The sequence below is a fragment of the Artemia sp. Qi Xiang Cuo genome, chromosome 4 (assembly GCF_049724085.1).
Source record: "Artemia sp. Qi Xiang Cuo chromosome 4, ASM4972408v1, whole genome shotgun sequence".
In the NCBI taxonomy this organism is placed as follows: Eukaryota; Metazoa; Arthropoda; class Branchiopoda; order Anostraca; family Artemiidae; genus Artemia; species Artemia sp. Qi Xiang Cuo.
The window spans coordinates 70,521,809-70,541,522 of record NC_142797.1 but is presented as its reverse complement, the minus strand read 5'-3'; the positions used below and the strand labels follow the sequence as shown (position 1 = coordinate 70,541,522).

Sequence of the window (19,714 nt, the reverse complement as noted above, 5' to 3'; positions counted from 1 at the left end):
GTTTTTGAGGATGACAAACCCCCTCCCACAGCCCTCAGGGCAAGAGTTGTAAGTTATGCACTGTCGTAGAAACTTCAAAAAGGGCTCATTCGATTCGAAATTGAAATGGCTGGAGCTCCTTTTAATAGTCGAAAATGATTGGAGGGCAACTAACACCCCTTCCACGTCCACCATTTCCCCGAACACATCCAATCAAAATTTTGAGATAGCCGTTTTGTTCCACGCAGTTTAAAGTTCAGGAAATTATACCTTTGAGCGGGACACTCCCCCCACAGTCTTCAGGGCGAGGGTGATAAGTTATGCGTAGTTGAAAGTTTTGGAAAGTAGGTCTTTTAGGATGACAGCCCCTCCCCCTCAGAGCCCTCATGACAAGGGTTGTAAGTTATGCCCAGGGGGCATATAAGGATTTTATTTATTTATAAGGTTTTAGTGACTAACGCCCCTCTCACGCCCACCATTTCCCCAAACACATCCAATCAAAATTTTAAAATATCCATTTTGTTCAACGTAGTTGAAAGTTTTGGAAATTATGTCATTTAGGATGATATCCTCCTCAGAGCCCTCACTGCTAGGTTTGTAAATTATGCCCTGGGGGCATATTAGGCTTATATAGAAAGTTTTCGTAAAAACCATACGCAGTGCATTTGTGATGTCTAAGTAATGAAGGATATTGGTGAAAGTTATTATTATTTTTTTGTTTTCTTTTTCCATGCAAGGGAACTTCGTATCGAAGGAGTTGGCGTAGAAACTACAAAAATAACTCATTCGATTGGAAATTGGAGTGGCTAGTGCCCTTTTTAATTATCGAAAGTGATTGAACGGCAACTAGCCCCCCCCCCCCCAACACGCCCATTATTCCCCCAAACACATCCAATCAAAATTTTGAAAAACCTATTTGTTCAGCGTAGTTGATTTCCAGATAGAAAATATGTTTTTTAGGAGGACATTCCCCCACAACCCTCAGGGCAAGGATTTTAAGTTATGCCCGGGGGGCATATAAGAACGATATTGGCCAATGTATTATTTATTGTTTTTATTCCTTTAGAGCAGGGCACTTTGTATCGAAGAAGTTGTCGTAGAAACTTCGAAAACGGCTCATTCAATTGGAAATTGGAGTGACTTGTGTCCTTTTCAATAGTTGATAGTGATTGGAAGACAACTAACACCCCTGTTACGACCACCATTTCCCAAAACACATCCCATCAAAAATTTGAGATTGCCATTTTTTAAGCGTAGTTCATTTCCTGATAGAAATTATGTTTCTGAGGAGGACACTCCCCCACAGCCCTCAGGGCAAGGGTTATAAGTTCTGCCCTGGGGTCATATGGGGTCTTTATAGAAGGCGTTGTCGTAGAAACTTCAAATAAGGCTTATTCGATTGGAAATTTTAAGGGCTAGCGCCCTTTTCAATAGTCAAAAGTGATTGGAGAGCAACTAACTCCACTCTCAAGCTCTCCTTTTCCCCAAACACATCCAATCAAAATTTTGAGACAGCCATTTTGTTCCACGTAGTTTCAAATTCAGGAAGTTAGGTCTCTGAGGATGACGACCCCTCATAGCCCCCAGGGCAAGGGTTGTAAGTTATGCCCTGGGGCATATAAGGTTTCTATAGAACGCTTTGTCGTACAAACTTCAAAAAGGGCTAATTCGATTTGAAATTGAAATGGCTAGTGCCCTTTTTAATAGTCGAAAGTGATTGGAAGGCAAATAACACCCCTTCCGCGCCCACCATTTCCCCAGACCCATCCTATCAAAATTTTGAGATAGCCATTTTGTTTCAGGCAGTTTAAAGTTCAGGAAATTATACCTTTGAGCGGGAAATTCCCCCTACAGTCTTCAGGGCAAGGGTTATAAGTTATGCCCTGGGGCTATATAAAGTTTTCAGAGAAATCTTTGTTGTAGAAACTTCAAAAATGGCTAATTCAATTGGAAATTCAAAGGGCTAGTGCCCTTTTTAACAGTCGAAAGTGATTTGAGGGGAACTAACCCCCCTCTAATGCCCATCTTTACCCCAAACACATCCAATCAAAATTTTTAAATAGCCATTTTATTCAATGTAGTTGAAAGTTTTGGAAATGAGGTCTTTAAGGATTACAACCCCCCCCCCTGTGCCCCCAGGGCAAAGGTTGTAAGTTATGCCCTAGTGGCATATAATGGTTTTATAGAAAGCGTTGTCGTAGAAACTTCAAAAGGGTTCATTGAGTTGAAAATTGAAAGGGCTAGTACATTTTTTAATAGTTGAAAGCGATTGGAGAGTGATTAACGCTCCTCTCACGCCCATTATTTTCCCAAACAAAATTATTTTCCCAATCCAATCAAAATTTTGAGATATCTATTTTGTTCAAAGTAGTTGAAAGTTCTGAAAATTTGGTCTTTTAGGATGATAACCCCCTCAGAGCCATCAATGCAAGGGTTGTATATTATGCCCTGGGGGCATATAAGATTTATATAGAAAGTTGTTGTAGAAATTTCAAAAGAACTCATTTGGTTGGAAATTAAACTTGACCTTTTTAATAGTCGAAAGTGAGTGGAGAGTAATTAACCCCCCTCTTATGCCTACCATTTCTCCAAATTCATTCAATCAAAGTTTAGAGACAGCCATTTTGTTCAACGTAGTTGAAAGTTCTGGAAATTATGTATTTAAGGATGACAAACACCCCGGAGCCCCCAGGGCAAAGGTTGTAAGTTATGCCCTGGGGCATGTAAGGTTTTTATAGATAGAGTTGTCGTAAAACTTCAAAAGGGGCTTATTCAATTGGAAATTGAGATGGCTAATGCCCTTTTTAATAGTTGAAAGGGATTGGAGGTTAACTTATCCCCCTCTCACGCCCACCATTCCTCCAAAAACATCCAATCAAAATTTTCAGATAGCCATTTTGTTCAACGTAGTAGAAAGTTCTGGAAATTAGATCTTTGAGAATGACAACCCCCCCCCCCCCAGTCCTCAGGGCAAGAGTTGTAAGTTATGGCCTGGGGGCATATAAGGTTTTTATTGAAAGTTTTGTCGTAGAAACTTCAAAAGGGCTAAGTTGATTGGAAATTAAAATGACTAGTGCCATTTTCAATAGTTGAAAGTGATTGGAGAGTGACTAACGCCTTTCTCACGCCCACCTTTTTCCCAAACACATCCAATCAAAATTTTTAGACAGCTATTTTGTTTAACGTAGTTGAAAGTTCTGGAAATTAGGTCTTAGAGGATGACAACCAACCTGACAGCCCTTAGGGTAAGGGTGAAATTTATGCCCTGGGGGCATATAAGGTGTTTATAAAAAGCGTTATCGTTTCAAAAAGGGCTCATTTGATTGGAAATCGAAAGGCCTAGTGCCCTTTTTAATAGTCCAAAGTGATTGGAAGGCTTGACATTTTTATAGTAAAGATTGATTTGGGTATAATGTATTATTGTTTGTTGTTGTTATTGTTAAGACCAGGGCACTTCGTATCGAAGGAGTTGTCGTAGGAACTTCGAAAAGGTTTCACCCGATCGAAAATAGAAGGGGCTGATGCCCTTTTTCATAGTCGAAAGTGATTGGAGGGCAACTAATCCCCCTCTCTCGCCCACCCCCTTATTTGCCCATTATGTTTAAAAACTAAATGTTGCCTTAAGATTAAATGAGAATGCACTGTGTTAATGATAATTCCCAACAAGGCATCTCAGCAGTATCCCAAGGACGACTGAGGGTATTATATTCAAACTTTAGGGGCTTCTTCTGCTCTTAAAATTCAACCAAAGCAAAATAGCGTAAGTGTAACCAAGCTATCAAATAAAGTAAACAGATGTTTTTGCGAATGGTATCAAGTTTCCCATTTCAGGTCAACTAGAGGAGGTATGAAACTAAATAAAACACTACTATTTGTGTTCAGATTTATAAAAGGGTGTATTTTGTTAAAAATTGCTGAAAATTTTTCTCCAGCATACAAATACCAGGCCAAATTATAAAGTCTTAAAAAACCAAAAGATTTATAGTATTATTTTCTTTTTCCCTGAAAAGACTATGTCAATTCAATTCAATTTATTTATAACCTGTAAAAACAAAAAAGGGCGCAAATCCTCTAAATGACAGAGTACATAAGAGAAACAAAAGAAAAAAGACAAGAAAACTTATACACTGAAAAAAAATAAGTAGTTTTTACAATCATAATAATCATAGATATAATCACAAATCATATATCATAATCACAAGATAAGAAATAAATCAAAAGACATAAGAAAAACTTATAAAAATTAAGAGGACCAATCATGATTTAGTTTACTGGTGGAAGATTTAAAATCTTTTACTCTTTTATCAATAATTGTCGAAGGGAAAATTAGCTTGAATTTTTTAGACAAAAAAGAGTTACTAGTCCAAGCGGGCATATGTAAAAGGAATTTAGCAAATTTAAAATAAATCCGATGAACAAGTTGTTTTTTTTTGGAGCAGGAATAAATTGCCAAATAGGAGACAAAGCAAGAAGATGAGGCACAGTTAGACTATCATAAAGTTTAGAAAGATGGAAACGACTAAGAAGTGTAACGTTAGAGACAAGTGACGCATAAGCTAAACTTGTCTTTTTTTCAATATTTTGAATGGCAAGCTTAACAGTTTCCTTAATTGAATTTCCAATGGGCATTCCCAGGTAAATAAGGCTTTTAGAAAGGGGGATACAAGCTTCAATAAGTTGGAGGGATTTATCAGAGTATCCTTTGAGGTTGAAACCGACAGCTACAGTTTTATCCACATTAAAACTTTAGCCAATCTGCTGATATTCTAGTTTTAACTTCGAAAAAGTGCTCTCACAACCAGAGAAAGTGTGACTCAGATTTAGGATATCATCAGCATACGCAATTAAAGAGACGTCTAAACCCCCGTAAATACAGGTGGACTCAATAGAACTTTGAGCTGGAATGACTGAATTATTAAAAAGAGTGGGTGAAGTGAGGCCTCCTTGTCTAACGACCTCTAGCACATTAAAAAGCTCTGAACCGCGCTTCATTTTGGCAAGAAGATGTTTATACATGCATCGAAGACACCTTATAACTGAGAAGTCAACCCCTCTCTTTGGAGCTTCTACCAAAATCTGGGCAAAAATACACGAATCAAATGCAACGGCAATGTCCAGTGCACAAAGAACAATAAAATCCCCGGAACCTTCCAAATCTGCGAGAACCATAAAAAGGGGAAAAAGAGCATGCTCACGACTAAGTTCTTTCCGAAAACCGAACTGATGCGCAGGCGCAGAACGCTTTTGGGAAAAATCTCTAAGAAAAATGGACTCAAATATTTTAAAAGTGGTACTTGAGACGGCTATAGGCCGATATGATCGATAATCATGGAGACCCTTTTTCCCTTTTTTCGGTATAGGTGTAATCTGGCCAATACAAAACTGTTGAGGCACAATACCAGAAGAAATATATATTTGAAAAAGTAACGATAGGTGCTGCAACAAAAGACTACTACAATGTTCAAAATGTTTAGCAGATATTAAATCAATACCGGCAGAAGATTTTTCTTAATTTTCTTTAGATTAAACTGAATATTGGTCGGCGTCACTATAAAAGCAGAACGAATAGAATTAGCAAGCAAACGGTCAAGCTCTTTTTTCATATTTACTTTCTGCAACAAGGTCAGGAGACGAAAACTCACTTTTATAATAATCAATCCAGATTTTTTCTGGAATACTACCGACAGAAGTCCAATCACTGCGTTTAAAACTTTTCCACAAAAGTGAAGGATCACTAGCTATCTTATCAACGTTTTTATGAATCAAAATTATTTTGTGGTCTTTAAGGGCTCTTGTGAACTTTCTTTTTGTCTTCAGACGCAATTCGTTTATTATACCGGAGCGCGGTTTATCGAATTCGTTCCATATTCGGAGCCACAATTTAGCTGAATTACAAGCTGCAACAAAACTTTAATTTTTAGACCAGTCGGTGATTTCTGTCTTTTTGCGAAAACGTCTAGATGGGACTGCACACTTTTCTGCGCATCGAAGCGCGTGGTTGATTTCTGCAAGATAAATCGTAAGCTGTATTTCGATCTCGTACTCACTAATATAAGACCTGCATTGTGAACTAAGCAGGTGAAAGGGAACTTTAATTTTGTTGAGTAACGTGTCACACTCGGACATAAATAACTGACGATCAAGGTGACTCCATTCTTGAACATAAAACCACTTTCCCTCTTGCGGAGATTTGCTTTCGACATTGCACTCAGTTGTCGCACAAATAGGTAAGTGGTCAGAGTAGTAGCCTTCACGAAATACAGTGGCTTGTTTGATCGAAAAGGAAAAACAACATGATCGAGGTTCGAAGTTGATGAGCCGGGGCCAACATAGGTATAGGATTCATTTTTGTCAGTTAATGAATACAAAGGAGGAATGGAGCTCCAAAGGAGCTGACTTCTGGGGAGCATTTTATCAGTCAAATCACAGTTAAAGTCACCTATTGATATCGAGCGAGTGACTGTGGATTTTGTGTTTTTCTTGAACAGCTTACATAGTTTCTTGCAAGCCTCCATAAACTTCGGGTCGAATTTCTCGTTACGGCAGCTTGTTGGTTGGTAAAGATTGATTATGGACGTGTTCAGATATGACACTGCAAGAATATGAACCCCTGCCTTAATCGACTTACAGGGTAAGCAAATCGGAATCGCAATGCCGCTTGAAGGGCGACCACAAGCTGCCGTTATTTTTGCCGGAGAGAAAAACACTGTGCAATCCGACGAGATTTTAATCAATTCCCCTTTGTCTGTTGACAAAAAATGTTCTTGGAGGCAAGTAATATCATATTCCTTGAGTAATTGGGTCAAAATAGGAATCTTATCAGAAGCTTTTCCATTTATCTTCCATGATAGAATCGAAATTGAACGCAGCATTATTTCAAAATCTGTTTTAGTAGAGATTGAGCTACGGGACACTTGTAGCTATAGCAGGGATGATCAGTAGACTTACATAGTGCACATTTTGTCGGTCTAGAACAAAGATTTTTAGAACTAGAGTGTCCTTTTTCGCCGCAAACTGAACAAATATAAGAATTCTTGCACGTGCCAGAAATATGCCCATAGGCTTGACATTTGTAGCACCTTGGAGGAAGAAATAAAAATTCTGAAACCCGAATTTTCTCGAAACCAATCGCTGGTGGATTTGCTATCGCATTCATTAGATCAGTTTTTGACTTGAACTGCAACCTGAACGAGCGGGAGTGACCGATTTACTTGGCAATAATGCATTTAGGAATTAGGGTTTGTATATCATCTTCTAGAAAATCAACCGGGATACCTCTAATGATCCCGAAGTAGGCACTACTTTTAATCTTGGCCTCGATGTTCGGGCTACCGCTCGCGAGAGCCTGTAGTACAGCTTCTGCATCTGCTTTTGATGCAGAGACAACACGCCAGGTTACTTTATTCGGCTTTAGGTCGACAATTTTATCACAAGTATTTCCACATACCTTTTCAAGAAATTCCTTTCTGAGACCAGACAAAGTGATCTCAAAGTGGCCATATTTTCTTTAGGGAAATATATATGTTAAAATATGCACACATTTCTTGCAGAAAATTTATTTTAATTTCATTTCGTCAACTTATAAAAATAATAAAGAAATTCATTCATGGGCTTCCTTTTCATTCTGGCCTAATGTAATCCTAGAGAATAAAATCTAATCTAGATGTTCCAGAGATCAAACAAACACAACCTAATGTTTTTAAAATCAAACTCAAAACACGTTTATTTCCTGGAAAAAAAATTAAATGCAACATAATATAAAAAAATAATTTTCTACTTGTTTCAAATATCTTCTTTCCTAGGTCATCAGTAGTCCCTGTCAAAACCAACAGGCAACCAAAAATTTTCGACGTGGAATTATATGATGCACATACTGCCCGGGATGGTGCTCCTTTGGATAGTATTCGGGGTGGCATCTTTCTAATTCCGGGTGTTCAAAGCCATATAAAAGTCAGAGTAGCAATATGCTGACTTTGGGACCTACAAGCATCTAAATTTTGGGTAGATGCTTGCTAATTCTGTAGCGACCCGTGCCTTAATTTGATCCTTACGACCAATAATTCCTTTCTTATAAAAAGATAAATCTCTCAGTCGTAGCCTTAGCTGATAACCCCCTTGAAATCAAACTTACAGAACTTTTCTGATTTTTTTAAGTAAGATATATGTTTCGTGTTTTTTTTTTCAAAGAAGACATCAGTTTAACTGGGATCGATATTTTGTCTTAAAGATACCTTAACTTATCTTGAGATTTACTTTAAATTAAATTTAGGCTTATTGCCTACTTTTGATCTGCCAGAATTAACTAAGCAAAGAACTTAGCCTAATTCAAGCTTTACACAAAATTATTCTCCCAATTAAAACATATTAAAGCCTGCATAGCCTATTAACTTATCTTTCTATTTCTAATATCTTCTTTTCTAGGTCACCAGTGGGCCGTGTCCAAACCGACAGATGACAGAAGTTGTTTGACTTGGAGTGATGTGATTTGTATAACAAAGTATTCAAGGGCATCTGCTGCTTTCGCTTTAATCTTTGAAATAGTACTTGCAATTACTTTCTCTTTTTGGCTTGTGGAGCCATTTGCATATTTTCTTAGTGAGAGTCTCGAGGTTGCAGCACTTGTCAAAATGATGTGGATATCCATCGACTGGACTTATGTTTTATTTTCTATTTCAACCCAATTAAGTGCCATTCTGCTTTCAACACTGCCCGTTTTCTTTTTTGTGAAGTCATTACTGGGCAACCTCTTTTGGGTTCTCCCTTGGTCAATTGCTCTTTCAACGCTTTCTATTTCAGCCGAGGAAGCATGGCAGTATTATGCTATTATTTTTGGCGGATCACTAGTCGTTGGTTTTATTATGCAGCTTATTACTTTGGGGGGCTGGGTTTACTTTAACATGAAAAGGGAACAGTTTGGTAAAATTCTTCGAAGATTAAGAATTAGCATTTTTGATTAGTATTTTCGTTGATAAGACGCCAAATTTCCGCTGCTTAAGTGATAGGAGATGTAAAGGCAATACGGTTTTCATTTGAGGTTGCAACGCTTTTTTAGAATATTGAGGGATAAGCCCTCGAATAGAGGTTTAGTGATTAAAAAGGCTGCTTTTTAGGTAATATGAATTTTGCAGGAGTATGGAAAAATTGGAAATTATGTTTTGGCTTTCTTCACTGTAATTTAGGACCAGTTTTTTCAACAAGAATTTTTCTTCGGTATTTAAAATACGGGGAAAACACATTTCTCTGAACAATTCCATTTTGAAGATATGCCCTCTTGGCAACCTGGTTACAGTTAGCTTCTTTTGATTTGAACCCAGTCTCAATATTTCCTGGAAGTTTAAAATTACCGACCCTAGCCATTCCTGAGGTATTGTAGATGCACTCTTTTGACAACCTACATGCAGATCGTTTCTTTTGATCTTGTCCAACAGCCCCTTCAGCACCCCTTGAAAGTTTTAACTTAAAGCTTTTAGCTGTTCCTGAGGCATTGCAGATATACCAGGTTACTTCTGTAAACAACAAAAGAGAATATAATATATTCTGGGAAAAACGAAAAATTTCTGAATATTTCGAGTGCCAAATCAGATAGAAAAAACACCAATTAATAGAGCTTTTTTAACTTAATAGGATTGATGTAAGTATATGTCTTCCAAAATTGTCATTTAACATTTTTTGAATTACCATCGCCGAATAGTGTCTTTGACATTAAGTGTGGGTTTTAAATAAGTAGGAGCAAATAATCTAGTCGAAGAGGCTAATTAGAAAGTATATGGCTGACTTGCATAATCGAAGCAGCAACAGAGAATTTTTTTTTCTGCCATATTTTTTAATCAAAATGCAAAAACACTGCATGTGCTGTTGGAGGAGAATAAGAAATGACAAAATCTGAAGAATTTAATAGAATTATATTTAATATAACATACTTCAAATATATAAATTAATCCAAAATTATACACTGCTTGACCTAAGTGTGAATTTTGGAGGTATTCTGCCATTTCACAAAAAAGATCCACTCTATCAAATAATCAATGTGGGGACTCCATTGGCATACACCCCTTTGAGGATTAGCAACAAAAACTTCAGTCATTATAATTGACACGCCAGCACTATTACCGATAGCAAAATTATCCTATCCCGCCTATTTGTCTTTACTGTCGTATTTGGGTGAAAAAAAATTAAGCTGGTTCACATGTCTCAATTGGACTACATGGAGCGTCCTAACAGTAGTAACAAAGAAAGGTTGAAATCCTCCTTTGACTAGCAGTTGATGCAAGATAAACAATTCGAGTACACCATTGAGGATAAATATGAAATATTGCGTGATGAAAGCTCAAGACAAGTCTTTAAATAATTTATTTACAAATTTCTGTAACATTTTTCTATTTTTACTGCAAAAAATAATATTGAGTTTACCAAAAGTTTCCACATATTCTTTTGCACGGTTCAGTTTGGAAACGCTGGTGAAACTTTTTCCACACGTAAATTGACCTTCAGTTTTTTATAGCAACCAACAGAAAATCATAGAAAGCCCTGGTTTTCCGGTATAAATAGACCTAAGATTGAGCCAGGGAGCAAATATGTTCTCATTTTGATATCCTTCGTACTCTAATATTTTCATTCACGCTTCTCACAGAATGAGCCCTTGAGCATTAAGACAATTTGGCTCCCAGGCTGCGACTGGTGCCAAACACCCTATTTATGCTCTTCGATGCCCTATCTATATTAGCGGCTCTTAAACCTTCGATATATCAAAAGATAACGAAATTATTGACTGGCTCAACTAGAATAGTCTCTTTGTGGGCAGCATCGTTTTGAAAGTGGCCCCATTCTGTAATATTACATACTAATGAAAGAAGGAGTAAAATGCTCTTTAATTCAAACCATTAATAGTTCATGCGTTGAAATATGATACAAAAGATTTACTAAACAAATTTAAATTGTTACGCCAAATTCTTAATATGCTTTTACTCACAAATATATTACCCCAATTATTCCAGTCAGCAAAATACATACGTTGAGTATACAGTAATTATAAACAGAATGATTGCCACCCCAGCAGGATTATTCTAGCGGATATTCTAAGGCAGTGGTTCTCAAACTATTCAGACACTGTACCCCTTTTTACCCACAAAACATTTTAGGTAACCTTTCTCAGTTACCGGTACTAAGTAAACTACAGTTAAATGTAAATAAAATTGCCAGTCCCAGAGTTAAAGGGTTGTTTTATTTTTTTTTTGGCTGGCCGTGTACCCCCTAAAAATTTTTGCGTACCCCCAAGAGGTACGATTACCACAGTTTGAGAACCACTCTTCTAAGGAATTACTGTGGAAAAAATTCAACTATATTTTTGTTTGGAGTGAATTTTCAACTTCCAGTTTCTCAAAGTATAAAAACGAAAATGCCTTTAGAGAGCATCTGGATTCACATATTGTCTCTTATAAATGCGTTGTGCTACGTCAGGTATATATGTTCCTTGAATCCAAGTTGAGTGTTCGAAGTATAAAATTCCTATAATAAAATTATGTAATAAAAGAATAAAATTCCTACATTATACGCACACTTGGAATAACACAGCACAAACCTTTGAGGTGCGGACTGTATTTATGTACAATTCTCAGTTCTTTGATAACCATATGGGATTTAAGGTCATTGACTTGATGTTCAAATTTTCATGTGGCATCTCAACAGGTTAAAGAAAGTCAATATTTTTATTTGTATTGCAAAACCATTAGAGAGGTGGCCGTCTTCCAGTTTTTACTTATTTTCTTTTAGTGTTCCTATATATATTATTCCGTTCCCTGTGTGCAACTATTTACTTTTCATTTTTTTTTCTACATACTTTTTTATATCATTTACATCTATGTTTATAAAGCTTCTTTGAATTGCAGAAATGTTTTCTTTTTTAGCAGTGCTTAATAATGTTTCACAGGATGCATACCTTACTTTAGACCTTAATTCCTTCGGTGCCATTAGTGACATATAGGGCGTCGACAAAGCCTCTCCACTCGTCCCGGAGGGATACTGCAGCAGGGACATTTTCCCATTCAGGTACCAACGAACCTCAGATCTCGATCAAAAGTTCGCCTTAAACCTAGATCCGCTTAAATCAAGGTGTACCTTGAACGGAAAATGCGACCTACATTTAGTTTACCTACTAATTACCTTTACTATTAAAAACTCACTGCAGCACCGATCCGCCTGATACCAACATAATTGCGCAAGCTCTTTTTCCACCCAAATTTATTCCAAGCTTCAATAGGTACTTATGCATTATATATTACACACTGCTATAGACTGTATAGGAAAATACTAAAGGAAACCAGTAAAACGGGTATTTACAACTGATAAATGGATCGCAAAGCGTGGTTTCTCATTGCGTTTACAATATTTAAACTATTGTTTTTGGGGTTTAGGGGGGGGGGTAGGTAGCTAGGTTAGGTTAGTATTTAATATATGCTATGCTTTACCTAAACCCCCTCCCCCCCCCCTAAAGTGCAAATATATAGCCCAAAATTGTTTCTAAACTATTATATTTTCATCTTATTTTATTTTATTTCATTAGCATTAACCATACTTGACTATTTCGTGTGTAAGATATAATGCAAAGTACCCTTCAATCTTTATCCTCTCCCATAAAGTTCCAGTTTACATCCTTATGACCACTTGCCACCCTATTCAAGGACGACCCCAAGGAGTATATTCAAGGAGTACCCTTCAATCTTTATCCTCTCCCATAAAGTTCCAGTTTACATCCTTATGACCACTTGCCACCCTATTCAAGGACGACCTGGTTTTCGTTCGGCCCTAGATGTTTGTCCAAAAAGAACAAGTTTTTGGAATTTGTCATCCTTCATCCGTAAAACGTGCTGTGGCTATTTCAACTTTTCTTTCATTATAAACCTAAAAATTTGAATAGAGCCACATCTTTTTTGAAGCTTGTTGTTTGACATACGGTAAGTCATACGGGTAGCTAAAAACTATCCATAGATATTTCCTCTGGAAAACATTTCATAAATCTCCCACTGACTTTTGGAGCACCATTCAGTATTATACTTTGCCATTGTCATTAGCGTAGCTTTCGATATTCTAGACTGTATTCAAAGTCTTATCTTCCTATTCTTCTAAAGCTTTTTCAACTCTGAAATACATCTTGGCTTTGGCTATTCTACTTATCAAATCTTCATTGCATCCACCGTCTTTACTAATAATCTATCACATCTTTACTTGATCTATCTATTGACTTGATCTAAGCCCTTTTCGAAGTTCCTACGACAACTCTTTCGATATGAAATGCCCTGGTCTAAATAAAAACAACAAAATAAAAATCATACACTATACCCACATCGATCTTTACTCTAGAAATTTCCAGCCTTCCAATCACTTTCGACTATTAAAAAGGGCACTAGGCCTTTCGATTTCCAATCAAATAAGCCCTTTTTGAGTTTCTACGACAACGCTTTCTATAAACACCTTATATGCCCCCAGGGCATAAATTACAACCCTCACCCTAAGGGCTGTTAGGGTGGTTTTCATCCTCTAAGACATAATTTCCATAACTTTCAACTACGTTAAACAAAATGGCTATCTCGAAATTTTGATTGGATATTTTTGGGAAAAAAGTGGGCGTGAGAGTGGCGTTAGTCGCTCTCCCATCACTCTCAACTATTAAAAAAGGCACTAGCCTTTCAATTTCCAATCAAATGAGCCCTTTTGAAGTTTCTACGACAACATTTTCAATAAAACCTTATATGCCCCAGGGTATAACTTACAACCCTTGTCCTGAGGGCTGGGGGGGTGTCAACCTCAAAGACCTAATTTCCAGAACTTTCTACTACATTGAACACAATGGCTATCTGAAAATTTTCATTGGATGTGTTTAGAGGAATGAGACGGTGATTAGTTACCCTCCAATCACTTTCGACTATTAAAAAGGGCACTAGCCCTCTCAATTCCCTATTGAATGAGCCCCTTTTGAAGTTTTTACGACAACTTTAACTATAAAAACCTTATATGCCCCCAGGGCATAACTTACAACCTTTCCCCTGGGGGCTCTGGGGAGTTTTCATCCTTAAACACATAATTTCCAGAACTTTCAACCACGTTGAACAAAATGGCTATCTCTAGACTTTGATTGAATGTGTTTGGGGAAATGGTGGGCATGGGAGGGGGTCAATTACTCTCCAATTACTTCCATCTATTAAAAAGGGCAATTTCAATTTCCAACCGAGTGAGCCTTTTTTGAAGTTTTACAACAACCTTCTACAAAAACTGTATACGCCCCCAGGGAATAACATGAAATCCATGCCCTGAGGGCTCTGAGGGGAGTATCATCCTAAAAGACCTAATTCCCAGAACTGTCGACTACATTGAACAAAATGGATATCTAAAAATTTTGATTGGATGTGTTTGGGGAAATGGTGGGCGTGAGAGGGGGGTTAGTTGCCCTTCAATCACCTTCGACTATTAAAAGGGCACTAATCCTTTCAATTTACAATTGAATGAGCCCTTTTTGATGTTTTTGCAACATCGCTTTCTATAAAAACCTTATATGCCCCCAGGCTATTACTTACAGCCCTCGCCCTTAGGGTTGTGGGGGGAGGGGTTGTCATCCTTAAAGACCTAATTTCCAAAACTTTCACCTACGTTGAATAAAATGGCTATGTAAAAATTTTGATTGGATGTGTTTGGGGAAAAGGTGGGCGTGAGAGGGGGATTAGTTGCCCTCATGTCACTTTCGAATATTAAAAAGGGCACTAGCCCTTTGAATTTCCAATCGAAAGAGCTCTTTTTCAAGTTTCGACGACAATTATTTTAATAAAAACTTACATGCCCCCAGGGCATAACTTAAAACCCTTGCCCTGAAGACTGTGGGAGGAGTCTCCTCCTCTCAAACATATTTTCTATCTGGAAATCAACTACGCTGAACAAAATGGCCAAGAAATGCTCAAAGGTATAATTTCCTGAACTTTAAACTGCGTGAAACATAATGACTATCTAAAAATTTTGATTGGATGTGTTTGGGGAAAAGGTGGGCGTGAGAAGGGTGTTAGTTGCCCTCAAATCACTTTCGACTATTAAAAAGGGCACTAGCCCTTTGAATTTCCAATCAAATGAGCCTTTTTTCAAGTTTCTATGACAAAGTTTTCAATAATAACCTTATATGTCCCCAGGGCATAGATAAAAACCTTGCCTTGAGGGCTGTGGGGGAGTGTCCTCCTTAAAACATAATTTTTATCTGGAAATCAGTTTCTACGACAAAGTTTCTACGACAAAAATTTCAATAAAAACTTATATGCCCCCAGGGCATAGCTTATAACCCTTGCCCTGAAGACTCTGAGGGGAGTGTCCTGCTCAAAGGTATAATTTCCTGAACTTTAAACTGCGTGGAACAAAATGGCTATCCCAAAATTTTGATTGGATGTGTTTGGGGAAATGGTGGGCGTGGAAGGGGTGTTAGTTGCCTTCCAATTACTTTCAACTATTAAAAAGGGCACTAGCCCTTTGAATTTTCAATTGAATGAGCCTTTTTTGAAGTTTCTACGACAACACTTTCTATAAAAACCTTATATACCCCTAGGGCACTACTTACAACCCTTGCCCTGAGGGCTGTGGGGGAGTGTCCTCCTCAAAAACATATTTCTATCTACAAATCAACTACGCTGAACAAAATGGATATCTCAAAATTTTGATTGGATGTGTTTCGGACAATGGTGGGCGTGGAAGGGGTGTTAGTTGCCTTCCAAACACTTTGGACTATAAAAAAGGGCACAAGCCACTCCAATTTCCAATTAAATGAGCCCTTTTCGAAGTTCCTACGACAACTTCTTCGATACGAAGTGCCTTGCTTTAAAGAAAAAAATAAATAAATAATACATTGTGCCAACATCGTTCTTATATGCCCTCAGGGCATAACTTAAAGCCCTTGCCCCAAGGGTTGTGGGGGAGTGTCCTCCTCAAAAACATTTTTTCTATCTGGAAATCAACTACGCTGAACAAAATGGCTATCTCAAAATTTTGATTGGATGTGTTTGGGTGAATGATGGGCGTGGGGGGGGACTAGTTGCCCTCCAATCACTTTCGACTATTAAAAAGGATACTAGCCCTTTCAATTTCCAATCGAATGAGCCTTTTCTGAAGTTTCCACGACAACGCCTCCTATAAAAACCTTATATGCCCCCAGGGTATAACTTACAACCCTTGCCCTGAAGGCTGTGGAGGAGTGTCCTCCTCAAAAACATAATTTCTATCTGGAAATCAACTACGCTGAACAAAATGGCTATCTCAAAATTTTGATTGGATGTCTTTCGGGAAATGGTGGGCGTGGAAGGGGTGTTAGTTGTCTTCCAATCACTTTTGACTATTAAAAAGGGCACAAGCCACTCCAATTTCCAATTGAATGAGCCCTTTTCGCAGTTTCTACGACACCTTCTTCGATACTAAGTGCGCTGGTCTAAAGGGAAAAAATAATAAATAATACATGGTGGCCAACATCGTTCTTATATACCCTCAGGGCATAACTTAAAACACTTGCCCCGAGGGTTGTGGGGGAGTGTCCTCCTCAAAAACATATTTTCTATCTGGAAATTAACTACGCTGAAAAAATGGCTATCTCAAAATTTTGATTAGATGTTTTCGGGGGAATGATGGGCGTGGGGGGGCTAGTTGCCTCCAATCACTTTCGACTAATAAAAAGAGCACTAGCCACTCCAATTTCCAGTCGAATGAGGTCCTTTTCGAAGTTTCTACGACAACTCCTTCGATACGAAGTGCCCTGGTATGGATAAAAAAAAAATTAATACATTGTGCCAACATTGTTCTTTACTTAGGCAGCGCTATTGCGCTACCTATGATGCTACTTAGGTAAGTGAAGCTATTTACTTGATCTATCTTCTCGTTACCCAACATTGCCTCGTTACTCTCATTTTTTCTTAGACTAAGCAACTTAGTCTTCTTAACATTAATTTTCAAACTTGTGCAAGAATTATCTGAGTGACAGATCATATGAAAACAAAAGGGATGTAAAGAAAGTGGAGAAAGTATTAAAATATGAACTAAGGAGGTGCGAAGTGGAGGCCATGGATAAAATTGCCGAGGATATGGAAGATGAAGCCAGACGGCATAATAGTGAAATATTGTTCTGGCATGTTAATAAACTGAGAGGGAGCAGTCAATCCTGGCTTGGCCCAGTTAAAGATAGGAATGGAGCCACAATTAGCGATAAGGAAAGAACTAAAGAGAGATGGTCAGAACATTTTGAAAAAGTGCTAAACCAAGACATAGGCGCAGGAAAAGATGTAGAGGAAAATGGAAAAGTTCGTAATACCTTGGATGTGAAAGAAGATTTGTTTTGTGAGGAAGAATTAGCGACAGTACTAAAAGGATTAAAAACTAATAAGGCTCCAGGTGCTGATATGGTGGTAAATGAGTTGTTTAAGTATGGTGGCTCTAAGGTTAGAAATAAGTTATTGAAGATCATGAATATGATTTTGAAAAAGAGGAAGTAACTAACGATTTTAGGAAAACCTATTCATTAATACACATTTTTTACAGGATGTGCTTAGCCGAGTGTTTGCTTAGGCTAAGGACTAGTTTATCCCAGATTTACAAAGCAGAGTTGTTAAAAACTGCAAAGCATTTAGGGTTGCCTAGTCGTTTTCTGGAAACCATTTCTGCTTCAGCGCTGACTATAGTGAAAGAATATTCCGCATTTTTTAATAACGTCCTTTTTGTATTGAGAATGTGGGGAGCTCAGTTCCTTTTAATATGCTAGACCTATGCTGTGCTGTTTATTTTTTATTATTTCAAAAACATTCTAGTTCTCTTGCCATTACAAAATTTTATCTGTGGTTTAAACTATTTCATGATGGCAAATCTTTAGATAAGAATTAGTATTATAGGGCCGTTTTTTAATCATATGTGTGCTAAGATATTACATCTGTTGACAAAGAACGCTTAAAAGTTAAATCTTAGCACTAAGATCTTACATCTTATGGCGTTCTTTTACAAACGTCTTTCATCATTCTGCTCTGATCAGCGGTCTGAGAACAATGATGAGTATATCATCAAAGTTCTCTCGTCATTGTTCTAATGGGCAGAAAGATGGCGTCTTTCACAATTTTTGCTAAAATCAGTGAGCTGTAAGATCTTAGAACAAAGATGAGTTAAAAGACCTGAAATCTTTGCAGAAAGATGTGAGATCTTAGATGTAAGATCTTAGTGCAAAAAACAGGCCTTATACAACAACTGTCATTGCATAAAAACAATAATATACAACTCTCATTTCCAAGTTTGTTTGGATTTAGAATTGGCTTATTTTTGTTTAAATTTGAGTTAGAGAAAAAATTGAACAATATGAAAAATGCTGCATTTGCCTAAAACCTATTTGAAAAAAAACTCCATATATTAAATTGAAGATAATGAGTTTAAGCAAGGTTCTGAAAATGTGTGTTTTCAGTATTTTTGTAATCTATAAGCTCTTAAAACTATTAAAACTAGAAATATTGGAATAATCGTAAATAAGCATGTACAACTACCCCCCCCCCCCACACAAGGAAATCGCTTGACACTAAGCATTTTACAATCACCCCATGGGGGATAAAAACTATGGTTTTGTGGAGTGACATGTGAAAGTAATTCTTAGACCAACAAATTTCCCGGAGGGACACAAAAATGTGCCTTATTTGCTTATTTTGACAGGTTGACATATTTGACATATTGTCCCAAAGAATTTTAGCTTCCCGTCCAAACCACCATAACTATGGCAATCTACTTTATTTGCTTCGAAATAGCTGTGTTGCCAGATGGGCTTGTTTTCCGCCCCGTGGGCTTGTTTTAGCCGTCAGGAGCGGGCTGAATTTTGGAGCGGGCGTGGGGCCGTGTGGCGGGAACGTGGGCTTTAAAAAAAAATGGGCTTATTTTGGGCTTATTTTGACTGAAAGTTGGAACCAGACAAAAATTCCAAAAGCACGGTGGCTCAGCCGTGGCTATGCACCAAAAAGACAAGAGCCCTCCTTTACCGCGTGGAACACTTTCTATTCTGAAACGCTTCCCCATTAGGAATTTATTTCTGCATGCTGAGATGGCTCTGCGTTAGGAGTCTTACAAGGAATTTTTTTGCTGCTCAGATTAAGGCGAGACTTGAATTTTATGCAGATTTATCCTTTTTTGATATATTTGACAGATCTGGCCCAACCTTTTTGTGGCCTAGGTTTAGTCTAGAACTGGGGCTGTTGTGAAAAAATCATGTTAAGAAAACAATTAATACTTTGTAATATGAAGATTTCCCTACTTGTAATGGCATACACCTAGAGAAGGAAACATGTTAAGAAAACAATTCATACTTGATAATTAATATACAGAAATAATTGTTGCCGATATATTGCTTGTAACCCTGCTATACATTACCCCCAGGCCCTCCCCCTTAATTTGCGAATACATTGCTGAAATTCATCCATTGTACCACTAAATTTAATCAACTGTGACAAAACAAAAACCAGAAAAACAAGTTACTGATGGGAGGCAAAATGCATTGGAAATAAATAACTTGGGTTATATATTTGCACATTAGGAGAAAGAGTTAGGGATAAAGTACAGCTGACCTAAATGCAATATGTGTTATCTACAATTATTCTGCATATAATGAATTGTTTTCTTAACATGTTTCCTTCTCTACATGTCCTTCTCTAGACTGTTGTGATAAAAAATTTTTAACTGCAAGTTTATTTTACTTTACCTCCCC

At 37.5% G+C, this 19,714-nt stretch overlaps 1 protein-coding gene across 1 annotated transcript in view; it reads left to right on the top strand.

Moving 5' to 3' along the window:
* LOC148953387 (uncharacterized) overlaps positions 1-11,858 on the top strand; it is a 34,054-nt gene extending 22,196 nt beyond the window's left edge. The window contains exon 3 of the mRNA XM_089088517.1: positions 8,401-11,858. Within this exon, the coding sequence (XP_088944643.1) occupies positions 8,401-8,936 (536 nt within the window). The 3' untranslated portion in view covers positions 8,937-11,858. The remainder of the gene's footprint in view (positions 1-8,400) is intronic.
* Positions 11,859-19,714: the final 7,856 nt, after the last annotated feature.